General features: G+C 43.4%; 1 protein-coding gene across 1 annotated transcript in view; it reads right to left on the bottom strand.

Annotated features, from left to right (window-relative positions):
• fras1 (Fraser extracellular matrix complex subunit 1) overlaps window positions 1-27490 on the bottom strand; it is a 215993-nt gene that overhangs the window by 38267 nt on the left and 150236 nt on the right. Inside the window, exons 28-38 of the mRNA XM_068605059.1 lie at window positions 21546-21869; window positions 13203-13362; window positions 12554-12732; window positions 7664-7780; window positions 7218-7332; window positions 5942-6079; window positions 4806-4838; window positions 3067-3198; window positions 2724-2852; window positions 1942-2204; window positions 1054-1205 (exon numbers count right to left, since the gene is read on the bottom strand). Coding sequence (XP_068461160.1) covers window positions 1054-1205; window positions 1942-2204; window positions 2724-2852; window positions 3067-3198; window positions 4806-4838; window positions 5942-6079; window positions 7218-7332; window positions 7664-7780; window positions 12554-12732; window positions 13203-13362; window positions 21546-21869 — 1742 coding nt within the window. The remainder of the gene's footprint in view (window positions 1-1053; window positions 1206-1941; window positions 2205-2723; window positions 2853-3066; window positions 3199-4805; window positions 4839-5941; window positions 6080-7217; window positions 7333-7663; window positions 7781-12553; window positions 12733-13202; window positions 13363-21545; window positions 21870-27490) is intronic.

The following is a 27490-nucleotide window of genomic DNA, read 5'->3' as shown; positions in this document are numbered from 1 at the left end:
CCCGCGCTGAAGTTAATCAGGGCCCGCGTTATGGAAATGAAGTAGTTAGAGTGTGAATATTTATATTTCATCTTGCAGGTAATATCAGAGTGATGCTAATTGGCATCAGGCTGAGTCACTAAATGATTTCTGGCTAATTTGTTTGTTTTCTTGCTGGGTCTCTCTGTCGTTAATGTTGGCAAAGGACTCATCTTGTGAGGAGACGCGTTAGATTGAAAAGACAAACTGCCGAGCTGCCGAGGGGAACGCCGGCTGCAATCACAGAAACTCATCACGACTGCAACGGAAGAACTCTCAAAGCTACCGACTTTTCTGTGCAACAACTTCTACGTTTTCTGTTCAACAACTTCTACGTTTTCGGTTTACCAGCTATAAAGCCCGTTTCATCTCTTGCGGAGTGGCATCCACAACGCTAACAGCCTCTTTATTGAAAGCTCGCACAAGCCGCCGGTACCCCAGAGACACAAAAAGCAGATCACTGCTCTTGACTTTACTCTCGGTGGTTTAACTTTCTTTTGAAGGATTCCTCACTCTCCTGCAGGTTTGTAATGTTATGAAACACTTTCTGAACCCACTGGATGAACTCAACATGTCTGCAGGTTTAAGGTAAAAACAAAGTCTTGAAAATTTGCCATCCTGATTCACAGGTTCCTTACAAAGAGGAAATCATGAGGGAGCTATGAATAGAACTCCTCGAGCGATTTACTTTTTATTTTTCTACTGAAGAACTTTAAAGAAAAAAAGGCGCTAATTCAGTCTCTTCTCTCCGGTGGACCCTCGTGAACCTTTACTGCTGATACGACAGCTTCTGGCTTTTTGAAAGTACATTTTTTCATAAGCCTCTGGAGTAGAATTGAAACCATAGAGGGGAACTGAAACCAAGGATATTCTTCCGGGCGCTTTTCATCTGCACATTTACAGAGACTCCCGCTCCTCTGAAGAGAAGTAAAACACTTCCTGATCGGAGGAGCTATTTGATAAACGCGCAGTGGAATGATGGAGTCACTGAAGCACCCTTCTTGGAGTCCTTCTACCGTCATCTCTTCAACCTGCCTGATCCGGCGCTCGCTGATGTCCTCCATGGTGAAGGAGGAGTACTCCTTCAGCTCCTGGTGCGCCTGCTGCGACTCGCTCCGGGTCAGGATGCCGTACATTGGCACCGACACCAGCTGGATCTGGATCTGCACGTCTGGTGACGCGTCGTCCTACGAGGGAGACGCAGAACGGATCAGACCCTCAAAGGGACGTATACATCAGAACAAAAGTCGACAGCTAACGAAGACAAAAACAATCTTAAAGGCCAATCACACCAGACGCGACTTTTAAAAGCGCAGAGTGTGACAGTGATGAGCTGTGCGACTCCACGCCTCGCGCTTAAAAGTTTAAAATATCTTAACTTTGAGGTGCGCCAAAAAAAACGCTAGAAAAACGCGACGCACAGCGTTTAAAAGGTGCGCATGAAAGGCGGCGTACCAGAGGTAAACAATGGTTTGGCTAGCAACACGTTTTTAAGATTCTGGTGTGATCGGCCCCTTAAACAGTTGACACTTTTTTAGGTTGAAACAGCTCACTGCTTAGTATGCAAAAGTATAATGTTAGCTAGCTGACAAATATGAGCAATATGACGTACAAACTTTTTTCAAAAAGAAAGAAAAGAAGGCACAATTGTATGTATACTACATTTCCCAGGATGCTTTTTTGCTCCGCTTTTATTGAGCCAGGAGAAAATTTTCTCTTTCCTAAAAGTGAAAAATGTGTTTAAAAACAAAAAAGTCTTTAAAAAAAGATATATTGTCATATCTGTATACTTACACAAAGTAAACATAATCCGATGTATTTAAAAACATACTTCATACCTGTCCTTGTCAAAATGGTTCAACACACAGCCTTAAAGCGTGGGGACATGAAGAGGAACGTAACAGGAAATGAAATCATTCTCACGGTGTAGGCCAGGTGCGAGCGTCCGATCACGGTGCTGCTTTTCTCGCCCACTTCCAGCGACAGCGTGGCCGCCGGGTCTCGCTGCGGCCCGGCGCCGCCGCCGCCGCCGCCGCCCGGCACCACCACCACCACCTGCACTGCCGTGGTCGCCATGGAGATGCCGTCGCTCACGGAGAAGGTCATGGCGTCCTCCTGGCCGGTGAGGCCGGCGTGTCGGTAGAGCAGCACGTTGCGGGTGACGTCGTCGAAGGTGAAGACGTCACCTGGCGGGACGGAGAAGGCGTTAGCACAGGTGTGTGTGTTTCTAAAGGGTGAGCGCAAGTGTGTGTGTGTGTTTCTAAAGTGTGAGCGCAAGTGTGTGTGTGTGCGTGTGTGTGTGTGTTTCTAAAGTGTGAGCGCAAGTGTGTGTGTGTGTGTTTCTAAAGTGTGAGCCCAGGTGTGTATGTGTGTGTTTCTCACGTGTGAGCAGAAGTGTGTGTGAGTTTCTAAAGTGTGAGTACAGGTGTGTGTGTGTGTGTGTGTGTGTGTGTGTGTGTGTGTGTGTGTGTGTGTGTGTTCCTAAAATGTGAGAGCAAGTGTGTGTGTTTTTGGTTGTCCCCCAATGCCTCTTTTTTATGCTAAAGATTTTCTGTGCAACGTCCTGGTCTTCTGTGAAACTGCAACGTTTTCTCAGCTGTTGTCCTGCAAAGCGTCCTCTTTGTTGCTCAGTCAGTAGTGTTACTGTTGTGTCAGTACTTGTGTCGTTGCCGCCGTGCGTGAGTCGCGTGAGCGCGGCGCCTCACCGTTGGCCATGCTGATGTGTGTGTTGCCGTCGGTCCTGACCAGCTCCCCGTGAACGGGAGCCTCCACCAGCTCAAACTCCAGCTCGTCTGGAGCTGTGTCGGCGTCACTTACTGCCAGCTGCTGACCGCCTGCACACACACACACACACACACACACACACACACACACACACACACACACACACACACACACACACAAGAAAGAGTGTCTTCAGAGCTCATTACCTCACACGGACCACTTCATCACTCACCCCTTCCCACAAGCTGTCGTATCAGAGGTTTGTGTGTGTGTGTGTGTGTGTGTGTGTGTGTGTGTGTGTGTGTGTCTCTCTTCGTCTCTTACCTATGGAGGCCTGTCCTCCCAGGCCGACCTCTAGCAGCGGGTCTAGAACCTGAAACAGCGGCGGCTGCTGATGGTTGGCCAGCAGCAGGACGGCAAAGTCCAGCTCAGGAGTGGTGTGCTCGCCGTCCGACACTGCGACCGCCACGGGAACCGTGAAGGTCGAACACGCACAGCGAGGAAATAGACAGAAGGAAAATAATCAGCGAAGAGTTTCTAAAACAAACAGATGCTAATTACCTCTCAAGCTCGTTAACTGAGAAACACATAATCAGCTTTCTTATGTGGAGTCACCCAATACAAGATTATTAATAAGAGAGAAAAAGAAAAGCACACGATCACAGGAGCTGTTCATCAAAAATCTCCCAAGAATAAATGATATATATATATATATATATATATATATATATGTATATGTTTTAGCACAACCTTGGTAAACTACTAAGCCGCAGTGCTTGCAGCATTACAGCTACCGTAGCCAGGACGTCACAGAGTACCGTAATACATACGGTGCTTCACCATAATATTACAGTGTGTGTGTATAATGACCCTAAAATAGCACCTGTCAAAAGAGACGCTTACGGTGCGGACTTCAAACTCAAGGCTATCAGTCAGGCAGTAGAACATGGGAATAGAGCAGCTGCCAGAGAATTCAACTTTAATCTATCAAAAGTACAGAAGTGGAGGCTTTTTTTCACAAATCTCCATCCCTGTATACAACCTTGATATGCAAGTTAAGTACAAGTACCTCAGAACATCATGAAACACCTCAGAAGGACTTTGATAACAAGACAGTTTTCAACAAAAGACACCTTTTACTTAGTTTCCCTTTAGAGTAGCAGGATGGATGAAGTGTGTGTGTGTGTGTGTGTGTGTGTGTGCCTCAAGGCCTACATTAAAGTGAAAAGCACTCTCTGAACGCCCGTAAACAACAGGAAGAAGAGGTAGAGAGAGGGAAAACAAGCTCAAGGGGATGAGCGAGAGAAAGAAAGGACATTATGGTGAAGATTAAAAGTAAAAGAAAGGGAAACAGAAAAGGAGAGATCAAGAGAGGAGGGCGGACGAGGTGGAGACTAAATCAAAAAGTAGAGAATTGCGGAAAAGAAGAGAAGAGGAGAAATTAAGGTCAGGGAGGAACAACTCAAGGAGGAGAAGGAGAATGTCACAACAAGGAAGATAAAAACACAACAGATATCGACGAGAGGTGAGATGGGAGAGAAAGGAGAGAGACGAAGAAGAAAGAGGGATTGAAGAGAGAGGATAATGAAAGAATAGAGGAGAGACGAAGAGGAGAGAGAGGCGATAGGAGAGAGATGAAGAAGAGAGAGGAGAAGAAGAGAGGGGAGAGACAAAGAGAAGAGAGGAAAAAGGAGGTAGACGAAGAGCGGAGAGGAGAAGAAGAGAGGGGAGACACAAAGAGGGGAGAGAAGAGCTAGGAGAAAGGAGATAGGAGAGAGGAGAAGAGAAGAGAGGAGAAGAAGAGAGTAGTGAGATGGAGAGAAGAAAAGAGGGGAGGGATGGAGAGGAGAAAGGAGATAAGTACTTTGGTCAGAGAGTCATCGTTGGTAGACGGGAGAAGCCGGGAGGTGAAGACTGAGGAAGAAGAAGATTTAGTGTGCAAAAGAAGAGATGACGTGGAAACAGAAAAAAGAGAAGGAAAGAGAAAACTAATTGCTTCCTCTTTTATTCTCCTTCTACTCTTCTCCTCTTCTTCTCTAAACTGAGAAAGATGAAGTATTCACCTGTGAAATAGACGCTCAGCGACTCCGGCAGACCTGTTACAAAAAAATCAAAACAAAGGAGAACTTTTAGAGCTGTGAGGTGATAAAAGTTATATTTGAAAGGAGGAGAACATACAACGTGAACAGGATGAGAGTCAGGAGGCGATGTGGAGGATTTACTGATGCAAAGCTTCCCCTCTGGAGCGCCACACACTCAGTCACCTTTGATCTCGGATTATTGACGATTATATGAGAGTTTGCAGTGTATGAGCCGGGATTTAACAATTAAGAGTTTTGCAAAAAAAACAACAACAAAAAAACGCACCAAACTTTGGTTGAGTGTTGGCGTGTAAGATCAAAGGGCCCGCCCCTTTAACGAAACACCAAAGTGATTGACAGCTGGTGACAGCTGGATGAACAATGAACCGTAGAGGAGCTTGTTGCTCATCTGCAGATCAATGTGTGGAAATAAACTCATACAATCATAATGTTATTCAGACAGGAACCATCCAGGGAACTGTCAATAAAACACACAATGTCCTCATCATATACACTAACATCACCATCCAGTGAGAGATGGCAAGTTCTCCTCATTAAATTAGATTATCAGTGTGTTTACATACAGAGTGTGTGTATTAAATATGCCTGTAAATAAAAATAAGCTGTTAAATAATACGTAAGAAGAGTGGAACATAAACAATTGAAAATTGAAAAATGTTGTTTACATATTTCAGGATTTATTTCTTATGAATATTTATTTCTTCATGAATGTATTTATTTTATGACTATATTGACAATTATTTTATATTTAAATGATATATATATATATATATATATATATATTTATTTCACAGCAAAATGTATTTATTTATGTATATATATATATATATATATATATATATATATATATATATATATATATATATATATAAAAAACTTTATATATTGAACTATATTGACTCATATCTATATCAATAATTCCATATTGTATTATTTATTTATATATTTATTCATTGTCTCACACATTCAAATCAGGATGTGTGGAATATCCATATTTATTTATTCATTTAATATAGAATAGAATAGCCTGTTGGATGTGTGTGTGTGTGTGTGTGTGTGTGTGTGTGTGTGTGTGTGTGTGTGTGTGTGTGTCTCACCGATGAAGGAGTACTGGTAGAGCTCCTGCAGGTGTGAAGGGGCCTGCGGTGGTCTGTAGAGGAGCTTCCCGTTGTTGACGTCGGCCTGAGTGAAGTGTTTCACCGCCGCGTACGGTCTGTCCAGATGCTCGATGGCGCCTGGCGGCGAGACGAGAGTCTTTAGATTCAGACTGTGTTTAACTCGTTGGACACGACGCACAACACACTCCATCCACACTCATTCTGCTCCAGATCTACATGAACACTTTTTTTTGTCCAGCAAAAACATTTTTGCGTATGTTTTTTTTCTTTCACTTTCACACCAGGAAGCTGTGGCTGAAGCAGGAAGCTAAGCATCACAGTGCCTTGCTCAGGGGCACTTCAGGGACGGTGAATGAGGAGCAGAGCAGCTCAACACATCGACTGTGAGTCAAGAGTCAAACACTCACTCACTGTGTCTAATCAGAAGGCTCCAGCCCCCGACAGGTCTTAGGTTTTAATCCTATTACTCTTCTCCACATTATGAGGGAAAAGCTCACTGTGTGTGTGTGTGTGTGTGTGCGTGTGTGTGTGTGTGTGTGTGTGTGTGTGCGTGTGTGTGTGTGCGTGCGTGCGTGCGTGTGTGTGTGTCTCACGCTGTTGTCAGACAGCTTTCGTAGTGATATTGATAGGAATGAATGCGCTGTAATTTAAAGATATGGAGCACGCTGTTAGTGGCTTGTGTGAGACGAGAAGGTAATGCTGATTTATTTGTCAAGGAACGTCCGTAGTTCAGTTTAACCCAAATGAGTTTATGTCTCAATCTGAAGTTTCAAGTCTTCTTTAACACAGCATGATGTTCATTTAGTAAATGATGATCCATTTCGAGTCTAACAGACCATAAAGCAGGGGATGCTTTAGGGCGGGGCTATAAGGTGATTGACAGCAGGGCATACACGGTGTCTCTATGTCACTCCTCCTGGCGACAGTCAAATACGGCGAACTCAAGGCATCAATACACAAACCAACGGGTGACGTCACAACGTCTACGTCCTCTTCGTTACACAGTCTCTGGTTAGCACCACGGGAACTCTTCGGGCTATAAGGACACATCAACTAACCACAATAAGTCTATAGAAAACATTTATGAATTATGAAGTCCTATCCGCTAACACGGAGGGGGCGGGATTCATGACCATTACTGCAGCCAGCCACAAGGGGAGCAATATACAGACATGGGCTTCAGTTTGGGAGCTGTCTATGGTGTGTGTGTGTGTGTGCGTGTGTGTGTGTGTGTGTGTGTCTGTGTGTGGCCGACCTTGTCCCTGCGGTAGCGGTTTGGTGATGTTGTAGATGAGCTTCTCACTGGGAGTCTCAGAGTCGACAAAGGACAGAGCTGAAGGTGTTATCGGCGTCACTCGATCCTCCAGAGCCTGCACACACACACACACACACACACACACACACACACACACACACACACACACACACACACACACACACACACACAGATGCACACGCATACACACAAGCTGAGGTGAGGACAAAGGTAAAACAAGCTAGCACTTGTGATTATAACTGAGGGATTCATACGCTCAAACACAGAGAAAACAAACCACACAACCACCAGCAACTTTCTTTTTTCAAAATTAGGAAATACAAAAACATGTTGTATCAGGGGCTGAACTCCACCTCTGTCGCCAACATGCGCGCTCATGTGTTTGATGAGGTCGATTTGACAGTTTAGTTTTTGTCATCCCTCACCGTGACCTGCAGGTCGCAGTCGGGGGCCAGCTGGGGGTATCCTGGGATCTGAGGCAGGACTCCGATGGTGAAGGTCTGGTCGTCTCTCTGTTGGGCCGGCAACACCTCTGTGGAAACCTGCACACACAAACACACACGCACACACACATTTTATTGTACAGACTGTAAATTTAAAAATCTTCAAGACAATAAACTCGGCGTTCTTCTCCCTCTATCGTTCCTCTCTTCTCACTCTAAACTTCTCTTAACTTGAAGTTTGAATTCTTTATGTCTTTATCTGCAGTTTTTTTCTCTCCACTCTCTGGCGTTTGTATTGTATATATTTATCCTCAGGAGTGAGATACAACAGATGTAGATGTGGACCTGGCATCATGGCTGCAGGGATGCTTTTCATATTCATGTCTAGTGAAGTTCAGGTCAGGTTAGCGAGGTCAGCAACCGATGTGCTGATAGTTGTGTCGAGAAATGTCCGGTTCTCAAGGGAACTTTAGTCACACGCCTGCACTCCTCAACACACACACACACACACACACACACACACACACACACACACACACACACACACACACACACCTGTTTATCAGTATGTTGACACCAGAGAAGCAGACTGGAGGTTGCACGTCCCTCTCTGTGAGAAGAGATGAGGACACAGGATCCTCCTCCTCTTGACAGGTGAGAGCCAATCAAATGTTACTTTGCTTTGATATGTTGATGACAGAAAACCGTGTATTAAAGAGCCGAACGTCCGGCTGTTCGGGGTGTTGTTTTTAATTTAGACGGTCAACTTGCACCTCGACTGGACGACTCCCTGCTTTTGCAACTGCAGCGCGTGTTACTTTACCTGTGATTGAGGAAATAAATTATGCGAACGAGAGAAGTTGTCAAACTGAATTCTTCTGGAGGCGACACCAGGCTTCCAGTAATTATAGACGCTCACAAGGCCGATTGGGATTTCTGTCCATAAATCACTGTGGAAACCACAGAAATATAAATAATGGAGACGGCAATGTGAGGAAAATTCAGCGTAATGATCTTGTTGCCCTGCTGACCATGTTGAAGTGCTAATCTGTGTCCAGTGTTCAGGCAGTTATTCTCTTACTGACCATTACACTGCCGAGTACTTTAAATCTCTCTGTTAAATCCATAAAAAATTGTTTTCCATGAGTAAAGTAAATAAAAGGGCAAGCCTCATTCATATACATATATATATAAATATATAGATATATTTTATATATATATATATATATATATATATATATATATATATATATATATATATATCTATAGATATAGATATAATTTACTTTGCACTGACTATTGACTATTTTATATCAATTCAATATTTTATGTACGTTAACTGGCATTCCTATATTTTAACTTTTGCATTATTTTATTTCTAAAGGTTATTTTACTCGGCTTAAGTGAGAAAGTGTCCCAGTTCTTTTAATGTTCTTTAAAAAGTGCACAAAAATATGCAAATTACTTACAAATGCTCTCTTTAATTGTTGATAAGGAGACAATAAATAAACTTGAAACCTCTTCTCTCCAGAGCTGTGCCGAGCCCATGACCTCTGACCTTTGTACATGAGCTCACTAATAACGCAGATGGTGATTTATATCACAATCTAAGATTGTGTTACTTGAGTTTTTGGCTCCGCTCCTATATTTGTTTTGGCACACAGACAGTAAACCGTTTCCCGCTGTGTTACTGGTGCTCTAGTTTCTCTTTGCCTCCTCGACATGTAGCTTTGACTCGTTTTGGCCCCTGACTCACACCAGCGACAGCACCGGCCTCGGCTCCTTTCTTCTCCGAGCCGCTTGCTTATTCTGCTGCTGTGGCAGCGGCTCCTTCCTGTCACTCCCACGGCGTTTGATGGCGGGGAAGAAAGTTCCCGAAGTAGTCAGCGGCGTCAGTTCGGGAGTGATGTAGCGCCTGCAGGAAGCCCGGAGTCAGCGCCACCAATCACGAGTAATGGTGTTAACACGAGAGCCGGCGCGCCGAGTCAGCCGGATTCATTGAAGGCGACGTTGCAGCAGAAGTAAATGATTGATTATGCAGTGAACTCCTTTCAACGTAAACATGCATTGTATGTTGTACCACTTGATTTACAGCCTTTACAAAACATTATTTATTTGTTAATGCATTCATTTGCAAATTATTAAAATTTGTAAATGTGTTGGTTTTTTGTATGTGATCATTTACTTATGCAGTGAAAATGAATCAACATTTCAGTTTCCACCACAATGAAAATGCAGGTTATTATAATGTAGGGCCCAGTAATAATGTTGTTATTGTGTCAACGCCAGACGTGTAAGGAGGAAACGTTTCGCTTTAACATGAGCAATAAGGACACATTAGTTCTTCTGCGCCTCATTGTGTGAAATCTATTAAAGCAGAATTTAAAAAAAAACACTGATGAACAACCAGGGTCTCACAAAACGGTTTACATATGTGTGTTGTATCTGTGAGGATATGAGAAATGGAAGGTTTGGTAATACTTTGGTAATGCGTATTGAAGTTAGAAACTCAACACATTTTCTTCACACTCAGTCCATGAAGCTCATTGAATTTCAGACCTGGACTAAACCGTATGGAGTTACAATAATACATAATGTCCCGCGCTGCATGTAAATGTATATGTTAAAATAGGTTTCCATGTTATTAGGGAGCTGGTTACAGTAAAAAATTATCACAGCTGACAGTTTAATTTGTCTGGTGTATGACCTTTAATTATTATTTGTCTTCATAACTAAGCCTTTCAGAGCTGGAAATAAAAGAATGACAGGAAATGAACAACCCCGTCGACATTTAAAGCCCCGCCCACCTGCGGCGTGATGAGCGCTGCTTCGGTTTCACTGGGATCGTGTCGGATTTGGGGCCAATTTGCGAGTAGTTTGGGGTTGTTAGCGCTAATCGAGAGTCCACAGGGAGCAGAGGAAACAAGGCGGAGGATGCAGAATATAAAAAGTGTAGTCTGCATTTATACAGAGTGAAGTGTGGAGTGGTTGGGGATTAAAAGTGTAACTTTTAATTCCTATAAAACCACACAGTTTAATATAAACAGATTCAGGGTTATCAAAAAAAATTGCAGAAGAGAAAGATGTATTCAAAAGAGAGATACATAAGAGGAGGAGGAAGAGGAGGAGGAGGAGGAGGAGAAGGAGGAATACATCCAGCCAGAGGGAACAGGTAAACACTTGGGAACACGAGTAAGAGTGTGAACTTCAAAGAACGCTCCAGAGAGAGACACAAAAATTACACAACAACAAGGAGGCCGACATGCGTCTGTCTCCGTCATGACTCCTCCTCGTACTTCTCATCACCCCCTCACGAGGCTTCCTCGTCTAATTCAAGTTTTAGTCTTTTATTTAAACAAATAGCACCGAAACAAGAAATGCAAAGACTCTGCTAAACTTTGACTTCTTTGAAAAGTTTAGTGTTAATGCAGCGCGCGTGTTTTTCACACACGCACCTCATGCAAATGCCACTTGCCTCATATGCAAAAAGTATCCGTTTTAAAGGAATATCAAGCATCATTACCTGACTAAACACGGAGAACAGTACCTTGAAGACCAGAGGAAAAAAGAACCACGCGGCTTCAGAAAGGACTTTACGTGAAAGGAGTTACGTGAAAAAGACAGATACTCTGTGTAAGAGCCACAAGTGTGTTTATGATAAATTGAAATTTCAGAACTCAGAAGTGTTTATATTTTAATATTCAGAATTGTGCTCACGGTGTAGGAACTATATTTGAATTATATTGAAACTAGTGTATTGCATGCTTTTATTTTAAAGTAATGTTATCAGGATAATATAACAGCACTCTGGAGCAACAGCAAGTTAACATACATACATATCTAGTTTATAAATCTGTTTTCTTTTTTTTTCTGAACAGGTACTGTTCAGTAGTAAGGGTCCCTGTGAGGGACAAGCCACTCCTTCTTTGGTCCATGTTCAGTCTGTTGCTTACCTTAAAGATGTTAAAGACCAGCAATGATTCACTTTATACAAAAGCAATAAGTGCTTTTCATGTTTTCAGTTCAGTTTTTCTTCCTCAGTGAGAAAAGTCCAGTCTGTGTTGTCTTCAACAAGTGCACTGACGTCTGGTTGAATGAGGTGGAGATGTGAAGGACAGCTGACAGGTATCAGCGGCGGCTTTGCGTGATTAATGTTCAATCCGGGTCCGCTGAGCTTCCAGCGCTAATATTTTAATGAGCAATTCGAAGTGATGGAAGAATTGCTGAGTTTGTGTGCAATGCACCACAGCCAGGATGTATTTCAGGAGGTGACTGAGCGAGCTGGTTTACTGTGGCATTACCACAGCTGTCTGACACCTTCTCAGCGGATGTGTGAGTGTCCAGAGAACGTTACAAATGGAACTTATTGACTTGCAATGCAACGGTGATCTAAAAGCTAAATTCAAAGAGGCACAAGGAAAACCAGACATGACTGGATCATTTCTGAGAGACAAGAAATTGAATTTAGTACTAAAAATGTATTGATTTTTTAGACTTTTTTTTTTAACTAATAGAAAAATGTATAGAAACTGCTGGTTGCCTTTTTTTGTTAAGTATGACAAAAATTTGCTATGAATGTAAAAGTAAATAAATAAGTAAACGTTCAAAAATATTGCCAAGCCAAAATGAGTTTGAGACCCCTGCTTTAAAGTGACAGGAGATACATGAAGTGTTCCAGGTTTTCACGTTGTATTTGCATGAGCCTGAATGAACACATGACTTTTGCAATTATGCACTCAAAAAGGTTTGAAAAAACCAGACCTGAAGCAGCAGACGTCTGCTCTGTGTCTCAGTACAGTTGAAGCAGAATCATCTAAATCAGACGCCAGGATGACGGATGTCTGAAACACTGTGGAAGGAACCAGTACTCACCCGGAACTTGAAGGACTCGCTGTTGGTGTCGCCGCCAAAGTGGCGGTACCAGACGGCGCCGTCGTTGACGTCCTGCTGGGTGAAGGAAGTCGTGGGAGTGAAGCCGCGCTCGTCAGTCAGCGATGGGCGCCAGCCTTCTGGGGGGCCGTCGGCCGGCATGGACACCAGCACCACCTCCCCTGAGACGAGGGGATTATACATCAACACAATTATTACTAATAATTATGAAGGACTAGATTCACATCTCACCAGAACTAGTGGAGAGGAGGAAGAACGTAGAGGCTTCAGTGCAGCCCTTAATCTAGGAATGTGTTTATTATGATACTCAAGCTTCAACAGTGTTAATATAAAGATAGTAATGAATGAATACAAAAAGTCTTGAATGCATATTAATTACTCAAATAACCAAATTACACATAGATTTGTGTACATTTGTTTTACTTTTAATTTAATTTAAGAAACACCAGGGAAGATTAGGGACACTATTTCATATTAGTTTGAATTAAAGATGGATCCTACTTTAAGAAAAATACATTTACAAAACATTCTAAAGTTTGAATGAGAAGCATATGCAGCCATAACGGAGCCACTTGGAGCCTTCAATCAAAGAGCCCGTTTGGAAGTGAATCCTTTACATGCGAGTTCGTACCATATTTCGGTTTTCCATCCGAGACGCCGACGGTGTACACGACGTCATCGCTTCCGACCCCCTTGTAGTTGGCCTGCAGGTACTTCTTCCCCAGCCGCACCATGCCTCCCTCCTTCACCCAGGTCACTGGTGCAGACAGCGCATGAGGAGAGTCAGTGGCCTGAAACACACACAAAGAAACACGCTTAACCCTCGTGACGTCGTCGTCGGCTTCAGTTTGGATTCACTGAGTTCTGCTCAAATTAATGCAATCAAAGATAAACGACTTTCCTTTGTCTAACCAAATGTCTGTCTGCGAATTTCACCAGAGGAAGGGAAAACAAAATATATGGTTGTTGTTGTTTGTTTCCCCTGGGAAGAGCTCACCAGATGCCAGGTTTTTAAATCAAATATAAAAAAAGCTATCATGACCCAGATTTAAGCGTGAATTAGCCAAAAGTGTGACCGCAATAATCAAGAGTTATTCACATAAAAAAATCTACTCTCAAACGTGGTGAGTAATACGTTGTGTGTCACTCACACCAAGAACCCCCCCGTGTGAAATAAAGCAGACTCCTGGTTCCTCGGGTGCAGCCTGATGCCACTTTCACTTTGTTGAGTCGCAGTTTGTGCTGGCGTGTTTTATTCCACATCTGTTGCAAACCTTCAGGAGTCCCGGGAGCCCCGGTTGTAAAAGCTGTCAATCATCTGCGGTGTCACCCGAGCCCTCGAGTCGGCTCCACCAATAAGAGGCGATCTGTCAATTTGCGCTTTCTCTGTCTGAGAGAGAGCTGTCAAAGTGAAACTTTGGACTCTGGACTACGTCGTGTTGATCTGAGGAGCGATTCGTCGTTTTTTTGCCCGGGGAAACAAAAGCTGCAGAGAAAGCTCGCAGCGAGTGGATGATTCCAGCTGTCAGCGGGGCGTGTCAAAGTAGACCTCTTAAGTCACTCACCGTGTCACCCTGCTGCCAATAATAAATAAGAACAAACCGGTGTGAGACACGTCTCAGGTTTCCTTCACTATCAAACCAGCCTGCTGTTTGTTCCAGAAACAGAAGCTCCGCGTTTTACAGTTGGAGGAAGTTAAAGGATCTAAAAGTACAAAATTGTTCAATTAAAACAGATATTGCGCAAAAATGTCAATAAAAAAAACTGAGATATTCCTATTTTACCAAACCAACACAGGGCATAATTCGAATGTATAAAGAGATCATTTGACATTAGAGTAAATGTAGCACCCCAGTAATTGTGAAAAGCTTCCAATTTGATATTAATCAATTAAGTCTCAATCTCAAGGCTCCGACAGAGTTCTTGTCATGGTGTGCAGTGAGCTATTATTTCATATACACACATCAAGTTATTTATAAAGGCCTTTTAACTAAAACCAAAAGAACCTATAGAACTTTAAAGTGCAGCCGTTGCCGCAGGTGCTACATTTGGCTACTCAGGAAGTCTCTCTCTCTCTCTCTCTCTCTCTCTCTCTCACTCACTCACTCACTCACTCACTCACTCACTCACTCACTCACTCTCTCTCTCTCTCTCTCTCTCTCTCTCTCTCTCTCTCTCTCTCTCTCTCTCTCTCTCTCTCTCTCTCTCTCTCACTCCTTCTCTCTCTCTCTCTCTCTCTCTCTCTCTCTCTCTCTCTCTCTCTCTCTCTCTCTCTCTCTCTGTAAAAACCCGTAAAACGTAATTGACAATGCAGTTTCTTTGTAACGTTTTTAGAGACCAGACTGAAAAAACATTAAATCACCGATAAGATTCATTAATGCAGGCTTGATGGCTTATTGCAAAGTAAGAACAAGTGCTAAAACGACTAAAACATTTTAACTGCGTCACTATAAAGTGGAAAGGGGATTTTGTTTTCTCTTTTTTTAATCAAACTGGCAACCCAACATGTGTTTATAGCTTCTAAACTGACTTATAAAGCATAAATGACTCTTTAGTCATTTATGCATCCTTCATTTAGAAAGCAGCACCAACACTTTATTATTATATTCAGGTCCTTTGTTTGAGCTGAAACACACACACACACACACACACACACACACACACACACACACACACCCCTGCAGGAGATCAGTGGAATGGCAAAAGCACTGTGGCAGTGGGTGATAATAGATTACAAAGCGTGTGCACAGGTGTGTGTGAGAACAAGTGCGTGGTGTGCGTGTGCCGCCGTCTGTGTTTGCAGATAACAACGTGCCGACCAGCTGCCTGCCGCTCGGCTGATCCAAATCACACTATTTCAGCGAAGCGGCAGCAGGCGGAGGATCGCAGACGAGCCGCAGAGGAAACACATAAGTCAGCATGGCAGGCTTTTAACTCAGAGGGCCACATCATCCGGGAGATTATCAACCTTCTCCTGATGAACACCAAGGTCGCTCAAGGACGATCAGACCCAGAAGAGGGCAGAGGATTTAAAAGTTTGCCAATACTCCTGATTTCCCCAGACTTCTGACTCTTGGTCCTGCAGCTGCTCCTCGAGGTGAATTATACAAACATTTCAACAGGAATTCTTGGTAACAACGTCAGTGACTCAGTGGCCTGAGAGCTGTTGATTTAGAAGACGTCTCGCTTACTGCTGCTGCAAAGCTCAGTGCTAATGCAATGCCACTCAACAATCATCGGACTAAATATTGACTTTTGGTTTCACGCGGGACATGAACAGCGGCCTCCTGGGTGAAAGTCCTGTTACTTTGAGCCGTCCATCCACTTCCTCGCGACACGATTAGAAACGTATTCGTGATGCGTCACAAACACACAAACATCTGCAACAAAGTGTGTTTCATTTCAAATGAAAGGAGACCAGGCTGACTATTAATATATGAAAACATACATGTATTAATCCTGCTGCAACCTGTTTTTGTATCGTGCGTTAAATGATTTGGTCTGCCACGTTTATACATTCACAGATTACAAGTTTTAAGAGAAAAAAAAAGAATATAATAAATGTGTCTTCTAGTAAAACTAAACATGAAGAAGGATGTGAGGGGCTGTTGGGCAAAAAAAAAGAGTCCAAAATATATTATAGAAAATAAAATCTTATTAACTTATTAAAAATGAATAATCAGAGACCTTTAAAGGGCAGTAAGCCAGCAGGTCTGAGGTGGACTGTAAACAGAGTTGGTGCTGACCAGAGAGCTTTTGGCTGCAGTCCACAAAAACAGAAATAAATTACTTCTGCGAGATGGAGTCCGCATCATCCATAAAACATTGGCTGTGGCCGCCAGCCGGGACGGTCACGCCGTTGTAATAACAATGACATTGTCATCTCTCATTTTTCCCATAATTCCAGCGGAGGAGGGGCGAACAGCAACAAGCTGATGGACTCGTCAAACAGTAAGTGAAAGTCACAGAATGTAGATTGAATCTTTTATCTCCAACAAATTCTAATTTAATCTCAACGTAAACACTGCTGTGTCTAAAATGTAGAGCACGGTGCAAAAGCAAACACGCAGGGGTGTGGGGGGGGGGGGCTTAAACGGAAACAAATCACAACAATCAGAGGCGTAATCACAGACCCGTTTGTGTGGGGCATCACTTGGTAGCAGAAAGAAAATAAATAAAAAGTAATTATTGTATTCCCGAGCATGGATGAAGGCGATTGCTCAGCGGGAGTGGAGCTAAAGACGTAGCACTCAACAACAAAGCCGCCCTTTAGGTGAGCAGAAGAAATGTATACTTTTCTTCAATTTCTGCAAAGAATGCTTCTGGGGTGTTTTTTTTGTCCACAGGCTCAAAGTGTTTTCCTCCCGACAGTAAGTGAAAGCCACGGGTCCTGCTTTCTACTCATCCGGGCTCCAGCTTAGCTCCGGGAGGCTCACACTCAGAGAGCCCATCCATCAGCGGGTCATTAAGGGCCCGATTAGTGTCCTGCTTCAGAGCTCAGGAAGGCCGTTGTCCTGACATCGACAGCCACCGCTGCCCTCTGGATTTGGGGCTTAGACGGTACAAAGAGCGCCAGAGAAAGTCTTCATTGAGCTTTATGTAGATTTTCTCGGGGGCGAGGGGGTTATTGCCTTGATCTTATTACCCGATTCAATTCCACGCCACTTCTCACAGGGTTCAGATCCGTGGGCTTGTAGCCTGTAGTGTTGCAGCTGCTTTACAGGGCTTGGCACCCCTGGGACATCCACACGGCGGCAGCGGGAGGTTTTCAAAAACTTCTATTTGAACTTGAGCATCCTGCTGCTGATGACGTTTGATGTTCACCACACGCACGCACACACACACACACACGCACATGCACGCACATACACACTCAAGCGCAGCGGATGTGTGACGCAGGGGGAGTGAACACACAAGAGAAGCAGTGGGTGGAGGGCTCTTGTATTTTTTGTAAAGGAGAATGTATTTTCCGTTTTGCATGTTTTCCAAACTTAAGTTATGCAAATCTTCCTTTCTTTATTTTCGTATCTGGCCAGCATCACGCCAGCGAAACAAAGCCTGTTTTTGTTGTCGTTCTTCTTCTTTTGTCTTGCTGGGAGAAGACAACATCCCCTCAGTAAATGCTGCTCCTCTCCCTAAATGTCCTCACTGATCTCTCTTCTATTGTGATCCTCCGGTGCAGATCGAGCCGGAGGCAACACAGAAAATATCTCTGGGGACCGCTGCTGGAACGAGTTTAAAAAGATTCTGATATTAATCGGGCACATTCTCACAGCCCTCTATCACACTGTCCGTCCTGCTCTGTCTAATGCACGACATGATGCAGCATCAGGACATTTTACAGTAAATGGATACTAGGATGTGTATGTGTGTGTGTATGTCTGAGTGTGGGATGTTATTGATTTACAGAAGCAGAAAAGGGGGGAGTTGAGCCTGAAGCGCACCATCTGTATGCAGCCAGACAAAACAGAGCTGCCCTCCAAAACCTGTAGCGAAAATATATCACCGAGAAAAGAGAAAACTTTTCTAGCGGCACACAACGAGGTAGGATTTTCAAAACCATTTGAAGGTTTTCTTTCCCGATGTAATCTAACAACTAAAGCTGAGTGCAGTAACTTCCTGGCTGAGACAGTAGACGTGTGTCTTTGTGTGGAAATCAGATACACACGTGTGTGTGTGTGTGTTTGAACCGGAGACACAAGAAAACACTTGACGAGACTCACAGTGACGCTGTTGGATTTGATGCATTCAGTTGATGAATTCCCTTTCATTTGAAATATAATACATGCAACTTGTCATTTCTCTTATATATTCATGTATTTCCATATTCGTCTCACATATATTGACATGCGCAATAAAATCTGTTTCGAGTGTGTGTGTCTTTTCGTGTGTGGTTCACAGGTGTGTGTGCTTACCACACAGTGGGGATCTTATTACAGCTGTGAGAAGAGCAAAAAAAGTCTGCAGAATGTATTTCCATATTCGTCTCGCGCCTCGTGGCACACGATACATGTTCATGTCCTCACTCTCCAAAACCTCCTCACTCTCAAGGTCGGTCCCCACAAGGACTAAAAAACGGGTTGCACACATTCACGTCTCGGATTTTCTTGTCTGTCTCCACAGCTTCAATATCGGACTCTGGTTTTGTGTGCCAGCTCATGCTCGGTAACTCAGTGAGCTGCCAAAATATGTCTCAGGCCAAACCCCCACCACTCCCACCCCACCCCACCCATTTGCTCCTTTGATCGGCGCTTGTTGCCAGATAATTATGTTCTTGTCATAAAAGCCTCACAAAAGGGACAAGAGAGGAGGGACGCCGGCTCTTTGCTGGTACAACACATAGACATTTACGAAGATTAGCTCTGTGACACCGGCAAACTGTTCTCATGGATGACGTCAACAGAGCACTCTGCGAGGCGGCAGTGGGATTCATGCTGAAAGCTGAGGCGATTAAAGTAGTTTACAAAGACTTTAGTGGATGTCAACTGTCACTCAGCTGTGTACCAAAGTCAAAACAACAGGAATAGTTGACGAGATCCAATATTTATGAACTTCTTACGACGTGAATAACACTTAGCAAGCTGAGGCACAAACGCAGTCTCCTTGACTTTGACTCTCTTGAAAACATCTTTCTTTCTCCAACTTCTGAACTTGTGGAAGGAAAGAAAGTCCTTGAGTTTTGGTTTTGAAACCGAGTGAGAGTATATAATATATATATATATATATATATATATATATATATATATATATATATATATATATATATATATATATATATATATATATATATATCTTTTACATTTTCATTTAAAGTGTCTCTTGCTGCCAAGAGGGCATCTCAGGATGTATTGAAATGCAAAAAGAAGTCTGATTACGCTGCACCATAAAAATAATTTACACTTCACAGCAACAGTGTAGAGTATAATGAATGCCAGCGCTGAAGATATCCAGCATACCGAAGACGCTTCTACTTTCAGTCAAAAGCAATTTATGTGGGGATTTGTCCCTTTTTGGCGTCTCAACTTTTCATCGTTCACACATTCTTCGAGAACTTGTTAATTGTACACGGCACCATCTACCAATCTGATCTTTTTCTGCAGTCTGGAAACTGCAGCTGGTGAAGTTTTGAGCTACAACACATTAATTTGGCCCAAGTGTAACTTCCAGGAAAGAACCTCTTCCTCCAGTATTAATAGAAGATCGATGTGGAAGTGCACAGATGTTTTTTAAATCCGTCAATTCGATGAAAAATTGTGACGCACATAAACCTTGATTCCGATGCATTTTATTATTTTATTCACCCCGAAGATTCTCCAGCCCCCCAAAGAGTGACATTGGAAAGAAGCTATCTGTCACGCCCAGACCTCCTGGGGAGTTCTGTTGTGTCAATCACTGAGGCCGCGGTCGAATAGTCCTTTTGGGTTAGGAACCTTCCTCACTGAGGGAAATGACCCGGAAGTACATAAGTGGCCGCCGTGATGAGTGCTGGTCAAATTCTCTAAACGCAAAGGAAAGGAGCTATATGCCTCCTAACTTAGCTCCTTTAGCTTAGGAATCACTGGACCACCCTTAACGAAAGGAAAGGAGATAATGCCGACCCACAATCCTTTGCGGCGGCAACAATGAGAGTGACGTTTCATTCGGCCGGTCACGAGAACAAACAACCACGAGCGACAAACACACATCATGTAAATAATAAGCAGCGTAATTTGCAAATACTTTTTATAATCCGTTAAACCGGCTGGAAAACTATGAACGTTACGTTGCTGTTGCTGCACACGGCTGTAAAGTGATGAAACCGCTGTATTAATATTCTCTCTCTGGTGTTGAACTGCAGCTTCAGCCCTCATTCTTTTATTTTACTTTAGTTACAGAAACTTTAATGAAAGAGTTAAACTGGTCGAGCTCTTCAACCTGACTCATGTTTATGATTATCAGCTTTTTAATCAATGATGTTGTTACATTACAATAAAGCACTATCAAGTTGTGTGTTTCATAAACTGTTGTCTGCATATTTTTATGATCAGATTATAATCTGCATATAAACCACAACGACATAAAGGGTTATGAGAGACACATATGACACGCATCGTAAGTGGGAAAACGTATTTAATTCAGCAGGTTTGAAACTGAACAAAGAAAGTTTAGTATCTTTGTACTCTCCTCATAACTACGTCGTCAGTGAATTCTCTTTCCCATCTTTTTTTGACCTTGTGACGTTTCCACACAGGTTAAGGAAAGTGCTTAGGGTTAGACGTCAGCAGGTGATTATTTGACTATTCGACCAGCCTCGCGCTCTCGTTCCAGACTTCTTCCTCCTCGTGTGTCGTCCTCCTGAGTGATTGCAAGCCCCGCCCTCATTGTTTCCACCTGTGTCTTGTTCCTCTGTGTATTTACTCAACTCCTTGTTTGTGCCAGTTTGTCTTCTGATGTCTGTGAGTGGTTCCCTCGTAGACCTTGTTTCTGAGCCCAGCTACCTCGCCCCGTGTCTGCTTGTGTTCCTGCTCACCGTCATCCTGTTTCCCTGAGACTATCCAAGCTGCTCTTCGATCCATCTAAATTCCACATAATTTTTTTCTTTTTGAATAAAATATGAGTGGTCAAACTTGTACCAAAGAACTTTCTTGACGGACAGAAGTTTTGGAGTCGGTGTGGTAAAATAAAACACAATTGACCCAAATGAGAGGTTGAAATTCAAAACGTGCGACCATGTCGGACCAAAAGAAAAGTTCTGAGGCCCTCAGCGTTGGGTGCAGCCTTTGTAGAAGTATTTTCATCCACTGTGACATCTTTTACAAGGGGAAGTGGAAAGTAAAAAAGTTGATCCGATCAGTATTCGTGCAGGTTAGAAACCTGATCGCTGAATAAATATTTGGACTTCAACAGCTGCTTCTCTTTGAATTTTTAAAGCATGAAGTTGCTATCTAAATATCAAACATCCGCCCTGCAGCCATTACTCCCCCCTTCCCTTTACCTTCTGATTGATGTGGACTTGGAGAAGAACGTTCCTGTAGCTGTGTCCGTCGTTGACCTGCAGCACTGTCCCGTCCTCTGTCCCGTCCGAGCCGTCGTGGACGTAGCGGATCTGTTCCCGCGACAACTCCTCCAGCTTGAAGCGGCCGAGGGCCCGGTCGCCGTGGAGGCGGGTCAGCCGGCCGTGACGGGGCGGCTCCAGGACCACGACCAGGACGTCGGCCGGGTTGTCGGGGTCGTCGACCCGCAGGACCGACTTGGTGACGGCCGCGGCCGCGCCACGGCCCTCCACGGTCAGAGGAGAGAGGGTCACGACCCTCGGAGGCTGGAAACGGTTCAAGGGAGAGAAAAAAAGAGAAGAGTTTGTAATCTGAAAGACGGGCAAAGGAAGGAAAACAACACATTGGTTTCATGGCAGGAAGAAGAAGTTTCAGTGTCAGTGTGAAACTTTGAAAGACCGCGGAGAAAAAAGCAAGAGGGCAATCTCTCCCAAATTGATGAAGAAAAGATGATGAATTTTCTCCGGGAAAAAAGGAGGGATGAAGAGGATGAAGGGCAGCCTCATTAAGATGCACTCTGTCGTACCTGAAGGCCTCACTGCGGCGGGAGAACAGCTTCACCTCGCTAACAAAGTCAATTAAAGAGCACTGGTGAGAGCGGGAGGCCTCCTACTGTGAACAAGGGTACGACTTTACCCAGAGCTCAGCATGTGTGTGTGCGTGTGTGTACCGTTATGAATGTGTAAAAGGGATATTGCCATCATTTTTAAAAATAGATTAAGTTATACTTTTGATTTGATCATTAATACTTTGACTTGTGCAGAATCCCGCTGAGACTCAACACCAGCTCTGCGAATAGTCGTCAGTCTCATTCAGCTCGTTCCTTTTGCTCCACAGACTGTCCATATGACTTACTCAGGCTCTTATTAACCAACAGAGGTGAAGGAAACGTGAATATTGGATAAACAATAATCAGGTCAGCTGTATCCACACAACATCTGTATGGCTCTTCCTGTCCCGTGTGAACGACTTCTTTGTCCAGTAACGTTTGTTCTGTACTTAAGTAACACAATTGCATCTTCTGTGTGTTTGAATATATGACACAGAAAAAAAAACTATACAAAGAAAGACGGAGGCGCAAGTAGAGAGGCGTGGGCTGTGTAGATGGCGCTCTGCCGAGGCCCAAAAATCAAACCCGCGGTCGGGCTGGGAAGCTCTGAGCCGCTCGGCGGGGGCTTCGGGTTCAATTTGTCGCACTCAGCAGCTGCTGGCTCAGCTCCAGCTCTTTGTGCCGTTACAGCGGCAGCTTAAGCAAAAAAAGGGGAAGCAAATGGAACAAGACGGCGCCAGAGAGAAAAATGTGTTTTTGAGCCACAGTGACCTCTGGACACAGACCTGATACTGCGAGGGGGAGGGAGCATGTTGTTAGGCAGTTGCCCTTTGCCCTTTTTTCTGATTTTAGGGGACGTTTGGTGACAAATTTAAAGACTGGAAGGAGGAATTATCTCCAAGAGACAGGCAACCGGGCCCTCGGGCGTCCACCTAAATCCTGTGTTGTCGCTTCAGCAAAAAGAAAACAAAAAGGTTTTCTTATGCGTTTTGGCAGGGGCTGAAAGTGGGAGCGTGTGCCGGTTTGAAATCGTGCGAAGACGTGCCCGCTCACTAAAGGCACCCGGAAAAATCTCTCCCCCTGAGGCGGGCGGAAAACAAACAAGGCACACTCAGGCAGGAGGGCTAACCTTTTATCATCGCCTCACCGGTGAGGGAGAGGTGAGGTTCGTGTTTGGGAGAAAGCTGCCGTCTCCCATGGGGCTCTGCGGCACTTCAAGAAAAAGCGTTTTTTGTTGTGCTGATTCCTGGCTTGTTTTTCTGGTTGGCTTCTTAGTTTGTTTTGTTTTCCCTGCTGTGATCGTTCTGAATTGCATCCAGAGGTCACAACAGCAGCGTGGACGTGTTTTTCTAGGTTGTTCTCATGCGCCTGGCCTGCCTGCCCGTACAACCTCTCGTTGGTGAACGATGCCTTTAATCTCCAGCTCGGCTCTCGTGTTATGTCCAGCAGCCCCTCTGCACTCAGGACATGTCTACGTATTGTATTTATATTATATCTTCCTCTTTTGTTTTGGCCTCTCGTCCACAGAGTTTTAGGACACTTAAACCTTTAAGAAATGTTGACACCTTTTGATGCTACGTTCACACCCAAAGCGAAGCAAATGTTCACATGAGCTTACACGTTGATTGACAGGACTATACAGCGTCTCTACGTCACTCCTCCTCAGTCCAGATTTGGTAACTGATGCAAGATGACGACAGCAAAATGACTTCAAAGGCTTCATAACATCAGTTGACAAACCAACGGGTAACGTGTTGTTTACTATTTGTTTAAGCTCACCAACTGAACCGGCGAGTGTTTGGAGAATTTTTTGTGTTCTAGTGTGGATTAGTGAATGTTTTTGTAAAATGAAGATATTGAGCACGGAATTTTATTTTGAAACGCTGATGAAAATATCAGTTAAAGAAAAAAATTGCTGTATGCAAGTTGCCTTAATCGACACATTGCTTCTTTTTCTTAAGTTAGAAAAGTCCACCGGTAATGATTGACAGCTCGGGATAGTGCAGAAAGCCCAGAGCGACGAGAGCCCGCCATATCACCAGAGCAGAGCAAACACACACACACACACAAAGTCTCACAAAGTTAAAGGTTGCTCTTAAAGATTAAAATGTGAGGCTGTGTGAGACCACCTCTTCAGAGGTCCAATATCTGCCACTAGCAAATACCGGACCTCTTGGAAACTTTTTTTTTCAAAAGAAACAGCCACTCCTTTGAGAAAGGCGGGGGGCTATCTGCAGCTCAGATCTCTCATTCCTGAGGCTATTACATTCTGAGCTGCCCGCTGGCTGCAGATCTGACGGGGGTTTCAATCAACTCGTTCTTTCTTTTTTTTTTTTTCAAACTTTTTTTATACGGGGAAGGCTGCATACCACAAATAGTCTTTTTTCTCCGTGCCGCCCTGCTTCACAGTCAACCTACTCAACAATGCCCTTTGCATTTAATGGGGAGAATAAACAGTAAGGCTTGCAATGGTATAAAAATGTCCCCGTGGAGAGATTTGGCAAAACCAAAACCTCCTGATAAGGTTGTTGATTAAGCTGCCTCGCAACGTGACGGGTTCAGGTAGACATGGAGGAGGCAGGACGCCTCCGGTTCAGAGAAGTGTACAGCATATAGAAGTCTTTGCTTCATGTGTTGAAGCTGCATTCTCTCTCCTGACCACCAGGGGGCGACTCCACTGGTTGTATAGAAGTATACGCTTCATGTTTTAAAGCTGCATTCTCTCTCCTGACCACCAGGGGACCCCTCCTCTGGTTGTATAGAAGTATACGCTTCATGTTTTAAAGCTGCATTCTCTCTACTAACCACTAGGGGGTGACTCCTCTGGTTGTATAGAAGTATATGCTTCATGTTTTAAAGCTGCATTCTCTCTACTGACCACCAGGGGGCAACTCCTCTGGTTGTATAGAAGTCTATGCTTCAAGTTTTAAAGCTGCATTCTCTCTACTGACCACCAGGGGGTGAATCCTCTGGTTGTGTAGAAGTCTCTGATAAATGACTCTTCTTCTCTCTTGATTTATTCCCTCAGTAAACGTTGTAAAACATGATTTATGGTCTCAATCTCTAGTTTCAAGTTCTTTAATACAGATCGGCCGGGCGGACGTCAAATGTTGAGGGTGAGTGTTGTATGTGTGTGTTTTATCACCGTCTCTTCTTACTCCAACTTGTCTTTGTGTGTTAGTTCCAAATAAAATAAACTAATAATTGAATGAGAAGAAGTAAGGTGTGGTTATTCAAAACCTTTTCTTTTGATCAAAATGACAAAGATTAGTTTCTTGGTATAAACTGTTGCTGTGGTATAAAATGACATTTAAGTGGTATAAAAAGATTTTGATAGTGTGTCAGCTCTGCCTGCTAAAAATATATCTCCACACAGTCTGTTGTGCTTCTGATAATGTGTGAACACGTTGAAGTTCCTCTCAAAGCAAATCTACAGCCAAATGTACAAATTCTGACAAGATCTATATTTTCAAAGACAGAAAATAAGCCTGAGAGTTACATCAGGGTTTCCTTTCGCTCTTTGATGTCGAGTGAAAGAGGAAGCAAGCACATGAGACGCCGCGGCTGCGTATTTTTCCTTGTGACATGTTCCTGGCTGCTACTTTGTTGCGAGTGAAGAAGTTCAAAGACGGGAAAAGGCGGCACAGAGGGAGACAGTTTGTGTTTGTTGTTGGAAATGTCTGTAAATTACCCATGTGCCATCTGGCGGGGGAGAGGGAGGAAGGGATATTTTAAAGATTTGAGGAGGCGAATAAGAGCCCTTTGCATGTCATAATTGACGTATTATGAATAGTGTGAGAGGCGGATGATTAATCAAACTTCCAGTATTGAGAAATGATTATATCTGAAAAGAACAAACTGAAATGAGATGGAGATAATTTAGCCACTAAAAAGAAAAGGTCCACCAAATTTCTAGAACTTTTTTGCTGGTTTTCCTCGCTGTCAGACCGAAAGGGACTGAAGCTGTTATCTTCACAGCCACAAGACTCCATTAAAAAAAACTCTAATTTTACCTCACTGAACACGCCGGTCTAATGCTGCTCCTTGCTGCTCTTCCCTTATCAGCTGACTCTGCCAACTTTCTGAGACAGTGGAGATAATCAGGCGATGGTGTAATTGAGCCCCTGCAACACTAATTTACTCGCAGCTCGCTCGAATTTAGGAAAGCGGTCACGTTTGTCTCAACAGAGACCTCGAAGAATAAAACTGTTAGCAATGTTGTCTCAACACAGAGGGACACGTTTCTTCACCTGCAACATTATGTCCACATTTATTTGTTTTTAATAAGTATTCTATAACACTAAAATACATAACTCTACCAAAGCTTCCTTTACAACAAGACATTTTGTGCCTGGAAGTTGGTGCGTCCAGAGACAGGTATGGATGATTCTGTTTTTCCTAACGAGCATTTACCACTCATGTAATTACATCATTACTTTCATTTGTTACACACGCTTTCAGTGCTGCTATTATTTATCAACCGTCTGTCACTTTCAGTGTCTATTGCGCGAGTGCAAGCACGCACGCACTCACACACACAGCTTTCGCTCACAAACCCATCATCTCAGAGAGAGCCTTTAATCCTCTGCTCGTCATTATTTCCCATATTTGGGCTAAAATCAGGGGTCAGCTTGACACCTATCACGGCCCTGCAAGGCCGGTTTTTGGCCACTCACAGCCTTGCCTACAGTCCGTGGGGACGCAGCCAAGAAAACAGTGAAGAATGCAGATCAGCTGGGATGATGCAGCAAAAAAACGGCAATATAAAAAATTTGATTTCACATTTGACAGATTAACTGTTGGACACTTTTCATCCACAGCGACTTCTGTACTGGACTTTGTGTTGGTAAACTCTAGAGGAAGCGCTCAGTACAGCTGTGTTTCTGTATATATATATATATATATATATATATATATATATATATATATATATATATTTGGCTGGGCAAACTTAAAAAATTTACTGATTAATCACATGATTTTTCTGCGATTAATCGCATTATGCGCCAAATTAAATAAAGTAAAAACTAGTGTATTGCAGGCTTTTATTTTAAAGTAATGTAATCAGAACAATATAACAGCACTCAGAAGCAACAGCAAGTTAACATACATACATATATAGTTTATAAATCTGTTCTCTTTTTTTTCTGAACAGGTACTGTTCAGTAGTAAGGGTCCCTGTGAGGGACAAACCACTCCTTCTTTGGTCCATGTTCAGTCTGTTGCTTACCTTAAAGATGTTAAAGACCAGCAATGATTCACTTTATACAAAAGCAATAAGTGCTTTTCATGTTTTCAGTTCAGTTTTTCTTCCTCAGTGAGAAAAGTCCAGTCTGT

Source organism: Clinocottus analis, unplaced genomic scaffold, assembly GCF_023055335.1.
Source record: "Clinocottus analis isolate CAN_PGR_092001 unplaced genomic scaffold, fCliAna1.0.p SCAF_7, whole genome shotgun sequence".
In the NCBI taxonomy this organism is placed as follows: domain Eukaryota; kingdom Metazoa; phylum Chordata; class Actinopteri; order Perciformes; family Cottidae; genus Clinocottus; species Clinocottus analis.
Note: the sequence above shows the minus strand (reverse complement) of the source record. Positions and strands in the feature narration are given on the sequence as shown.